The sequence below is a fragment of the Dendropsophus ebraccatus genome, chromosome 5, assembly GCF_027789765.1.
Source record: "Dendropsophus ebraccatus isolate aDenEbr1 chromosome 5, aDenEbr1.pat, whole genome shotgun sequence".
In the NCBI taxonomy this organism is placed as follows: Eukaryota; Metazoa; Chordata; class Amphibia; order Anura; family Hylidae; genus Dendropsophus; species Dendropsophus ebraccatus.
In genome coordinates, this window is record NC_091458.1 from 43695227 (window position 1) to 43701226 (window position 6000).

The 6000-nt window shown below is 38.0% G+C and overlaps 1 protein-coding gene across 3 annotated transcripts in view; it reads right to left on the reverse strand.

The window, feature by feature from the left end:
* LOC138792479 (phosphatidylinositol 3,4,5-trisphosphate 3-phosphatase TPTE2-like) overlaps positions 1-6000 on the reverse strand; it is a 39720-nt gene extending 33720 nt beyond the window's left edge. The window contains exon 1 of one of the 3 annotated variants that reach the window (XM_069969962.1): positions 5761-6000. Coding sequence is in view for 1 of the 3 variants with exons in the window: in XM_069969961.1 (XP_069826062.1) it covers positions 1625-1697 (73 nt within the window). In the remaining 2 variants the exon portion in view is untranslated. Of the gene's footprint in view, positions 1-1624; positions 1715-5547; positions 5710-5760 lie in introns of those variants that run through there. The other 2 variants (XM_069969963.1, XM_069969961.1) reach the window with 2 other exon arrangements.

The window sequence follows — 6000 nt, forward strand, 5'->3', positions numbered from 1 at the left end:
GATCAGCCGATGATCGTTGTCATCGACTGATCGTTGTCTCTATTACACAGAGCGATAATCGCTCTGTGTTATAGGGCCCTAAGGCTGCATTCACCCGTTCCGGGAAGTTGTCGTGCGCACGGACAAATTTATAGCCTATTGCTTTGCAAAAGAAGTTTATGGAAGCCTCTGCATTTTTTGGAGAACACCTAAGCACTTCACAAAGCCATCCACAGTTGCGTACCGTAATTCTGTGACATCACCATTTAACCCCCCCAAACCCCCCCCCCCCCCTTTTTTTTTTTTTCATTTCTTTTTTTGGGCTGATCCGCAAAATACACAGCACAATACAGATTTGGGTTGTAGAGAGAAAAAAGGCTGATCACAAATTTTATCCTTGAAAATATATTTATGTGTGAATGTGAAGTCCGGCAGAGGAGCCAAAAATCATTATGGGCAAAGGTTGGGGGGGAAATAAAAAAGGCACTAAGCCTACCTGTCCCCATGCTCACGTTGTAACCTCCCATACCCCTGAGGGTGTCATCTTCTCCTGGGTTCCAGGTATGTCCGACCAGGCGGAAATGTCACAAATGGGTGGGATTTAGCCCGCTCAGCCAATCAGTTACTGCAGTAGTGTCCCACCCCAGTCACTGACTGGCTATGCAGGGAATCCGTCAGCCGGGTCATGACATTGCGGGAGGTTATTATATAATAAATACAATAATTAGTATATTACTGACTGGAAGCAGAACAACACTGTGGGGGAAAGTTTTCAATCCATTTACACCAGTGTTTTTATTCCTCTTGCTGCTTTTCAGAAGTAGTAAGAAAAGTAGGTGAGGTTTAACGGGAGAGGGCAGGGCCAATGGTGGTGCAAAAATTGTCAAAACATAGCCACTTTCTGCCAGAAACAGCACCACACCTGTCCTCAGTTTGGGTGTGAGGTTTTACAACTCAGTTCCAATGAAATGAATGGAGCTGAATTGTAATACCACACACAACCTGAAGACAGGGGTGGTGCTGTTCCTGCAAGAAAGTTGCTGTGTTTTTTCTAATTTTTAAAATCAAATTCTGAGGGATAGCCCCTTTACCTGTTAAGCCAGACAATGTTTCAAGAACTGATAAAAACTAGTCCACTCATTTTTATTTTTTTTTGGCTGAATAATGCCAAACCAAGCGAATGCTCATTCAATAATCATCCCAAAGGCCCTTTGGGCAGTGTCTGTCTGACACCTATTTAGGATGAAAAAAGTGGCAATCCTGTTGGTTATACAGTAGACAATGAAATGTCTAGTATCAATAGCAGTGACGTTGTGTTGTCTAGTATCCATTTCCTATCCTTTAGTATAGAGATGTCATTGAGTGAATAGCCCCAGCCAAGCACAATGGCAAACAAACAATAAACTCAATGTTATCTCTCTGCTTGTCTATGTAGATGTACAATTGCACTAAACTGATACTTGTGACCACACACAGTGCAGTATCCCTGGTTATATACATATTACTATTGTCAATGGCCACCAGAGGTATCACCTTCCTTAAAGGGATTATATAGCAAAATGTTTTTTCTTTCAATCAACTGGTTTCAGAAAGTTACATAGATTGTAATGTACTTCTGTTTAAAAAATCTCAAGACTTTCCATACTTATCAGCTGCTGTATGTCCTGCAGGAAATGTTGTTTTCTTTTCAGTCTGACACATCTGCTCCCTGCTGCCATCCCTGTTTGGTCCAGATCAGTTGCAAATCCTCATAGAAAACCTTTCCTGCTCTGGACAGTTCCTGACACAGACAAAGATGGCAGCAGAGAGCACTGTGTCAGAATGGAAAGAAAACAACATTTCCTGCATGACATACAGCAGCTGATAAGTATGAGAAGACTTGAGATTGTCAAATAGAAGTAAATTAAAAATCTATATAACTTTATGAAACCAGTTGGTTTGAAAGAAAAAAGATTTTCGCTGGATTGTACAGGAGTGGAAAAACATGGCGGCCTTCTTTCAGAAACAGCACCACACCATGAGTGTCCAGCTATTGCTATGCCTTCCTAACACAAATGAAGCAACTAGGACTATGGACTACCTGTGTGTGTGTGTGGGGGGGGGGGGATCTCCTGGTGGATACACAGATACAAGTGTCAACTCCATAAGAATAAATTATGCCCATAGTGCACTGCGCCTATTAGCCTGAAATACTGTACATATTACTGTAGAAATAATAAATCATCTATATACCAAGGTATTATATTATAAAAGATAATGGGGCTAATGCATCATGAAGTCTCTAAAAGCTTCCACAAATTTACTTTAACATCTACTATAATATGACTTTGTTTCCTTATTGAGTTTCTACAACTATGACACATGGCCACTTGCTCTTTAGTAAAGTATTTATGGGTCCCACATTGTGATAAAGTCAGGAGCTGTGATAAAGACGTCTCTCATCTGATATCATGAATGACACAACTGATACCCAAGGCCCACGTATAGACTAGTAACACTAGTAATAGACAACAGATGCATGTGATTTGTGATGTTTATGTGAGTATATATGTGTGTGTATATATATATTATATATATATATATATATATATATGTGTGTGTGTGTGTGTGTATGTATATAATATCTGTGTGTGTTTGTATACATATATATGTATATGTGTATATATGTATGTGTTTGTGTGTGTGTGTGTATATATATATAAATAAATACATACGCATGTGTATACATGTATATGTGTATATATGTATGTACTGTATGTGTGTATATATATATGTATGTATGTATGTGTGTATATAAATATATATATATATATATATGTACAGTATATATAGTTTCTGTGTGGGGTGTAGTGGTCGGTAATCATTACAAATTGGGATTTATTCATTTGCAAGTCTTGGATTTTAAACTACACTTCAAGAAGATGAGACTTTCATGATGACTACACACAATGATCTTTTTTAATATGATGGTAAAGAGAGTCCATTACTTCCAATAGTGTTGACTAAAAATAAATCTAATTTACAGGCGACATTTGCCACAAGTCATGGGTTTAGACTATATTGATGAGTCACACATATGTTGTTATTGCTCTTACATTTATAATTACTGATTGAAAACAATCACTTCAGCAAGTATCACCGCATGTAATAAAAGTGAATAACATAGAGAGTTACATTCTGTGTCCCTTGTGTGACAATGGACGTATTCAGCAGGCAGTGACATAAAACTACAAGCAGTCTACTAGTGTTATTGTAACAGCGCTATACTATGTGTAGTAAGGGTGGTATTACACGAAGCGATTATCGTTCGAATAATCGTTCAATCGGTCGTATTTGAACGATTATCTTTAAGTGTAATAGTAGACAACGATTAAACGACGAACGATTGGTCGCTGGTCGTTTAATAGGTTTTGAATCTATTTTTATCGTTTGTCTTTTACACATCGTTCGCACATCGTTCGTTTGAATAAGATGTCGTTAGCCGTTCCCTGTTCATTCGCAAATTGAAAGGGGAGTGTTCTTGAATTTTGTTGCTCCAATATAACCGATAATCTTTCCGTGTAGTAAAACGAACGATTATTAGGCAACCGCTATTGCGATCGTTGGAGATCGTTTATCGTTAATCGTTAATTGAAAAAAATCGCTTCGTGTAATACCACCCTAAGAGTGACATAAACATCCTCGACATGGATCTATAATATAAGATTATAGGTCAGATATAGATGGGGCTACTTCTGTTCACAAAAATATTTCTGGAATAAATAACATAATAGTGGAAAAAAGATACAGATAGTGTGATGGTGTCTGCTTGTGGGCAGTGGATTCTATAAGTGATGTCTATGTGTACAGTATACGTGTATATGTCTTGTGTGTACAATGTGTGTAGTGTATACAGTGTGTATAATTCTATATAGAATGTGTACACACACACACACACAGTATGTAGATATGTGTCATAGATTCAATAACTCATGTGTATGTACATACTGAGGATGTGCATAAATGTACATGGAATTACCACATGTATTTACTGGATTCTATATGTGACATCTATGCAGATACTAAGAATGTTTATATATGTACATTGGATTCTATTCATAAAATGTGTGAGTATAAATGTGCTATATGTACTGTATGTGCGCTGCAGGATTCTAGATGTGACATGTGAATATACTGAGTGAGAATGTGTATAAATGTGCACTGGATTCTACATATGAAATAGGGATCAAAGCAAAGCTTAGGAAATATATACAGTATGTGTTGGATTCTACTGTATAAGGCTACATTCCCACAATGTAAAAAATAATTGCAAATAACGTCCGTTGTTGCAACATGATCATTAATAACGGCTGTTATTTGCCCTTATTTTTACATTGTGGAAACATAGCCAAAATGAGGTGCCTGACTAGTGAGGATTTGTATATTCATGCACTAGATTCTATGTGCGACATAGGAACATGTGAGAATCCGTATATATGTACATTTGGTTTTACATATGCTGTGTGTACAAACTGATCATAGTACAAATCATAATACACATGTGCGTTGGTTTCACATGTGATGTGTCTACATTACTGAAGGTGTGTGTGTATATATATATATAGAGATATATATATATATATATATATATATATATATATATATATATACATATATATGAAAGAAGCTTATATATATGACAAAATACACTGGATTATATATTTCACTGGTTTCTACTTGTGCAGACCAATCCGATGTATACATGTGCGTTGGTCTACTTGTGATGTGTCTACATACTGATGGCATGTATACATGTACAATGCATTCTGTACATGACATATGTGTACATACTGAGGATGTGTCTACATTGGTTGTAAATGTGATGTTTTTCCATACTGGGGATGTGCTTACATGTGCACTGCATCCTATTTGCCTTTGCTAGTGTCTGCTTATGGGCACTGGATGTGAATATAAGCGGTATGTATGTCTATAAGTGATATATGTAAGTCTGTAAGTGATGTTTATACATACTGAAGAAGTGTATACATGAAAGCTGGAGACTATATGCCTTGTGTGTACATACACATGGTGTCTGCTTATGAGTATTGGATTCTATATGTAATATACATACATACTAAAGAAGTGTATACATATAAGCTGGATCCTTTATGCCTTGTGTGTACATACAGATGGTGTCTGCTAATGGGTACTGGATTCTATATGATATATATATATATATATATATATATATATATATATATATATATATATATATATACACTGAGAATATTTATGCATGTAAGCTGCATCCTATACGTCTTACGGTACGGGCTTTGTATATTAAATTCTGCATGTGGCAAAGTTAAGCGTAAGCGACGGAAGAGGACGTCATATGCTGTATAAAGTGGATCAACCTGCCTCTTACAGCACATCTGCCAGGGTGTCTAGTGTTTTCCATGATGAAATCTGAAGAAACCCCCCATCCTGTTTCTGGCCCCTTCCATAGAAGTCATTGCCAAGTACCTCCCTATAACAGTTGAGTGTGATGGAATCTCTATGGCGGTATATAATGTGTGTATGGTATCTTACCTCATCCAGCAGCTCCTCTCCTGTACACCGATCATCTATGAAGTGACAGGACGGCTGCACTCAGATCTCTCCAGATTCATGTCACCTCCTCACATTTCTTGAATGAACTTGATTCAGGAGGAAGGACTTAGGGACTGGGAAGAAGAGGAGGAGGAGGAGGAGAAGAAGAAGGGAGTGTGGAAAACAATAACATTAGTACAAGTCTCTACTCACCTCAGTGCTGCTGCTTCTCAATCCCTTCTCTTCTTACTGCCCCTCACCCTTGCTTCCCCTCTCAGTGACCCTGGGGATGTTGTCCTCATGTCTTCCTCAGCATTTCTGCTGTCTTCCCCAGCTCTCCCGCTGTCCTCCTCTTCCTCTGCCCCCCTTCTCTCCTCTGTGAGTGCAGACCCAGCACTTTCCACTTCCTCTGCTGACTTCTGCTGACTCTGTCTTGTGTTACTTTGTCTCTAC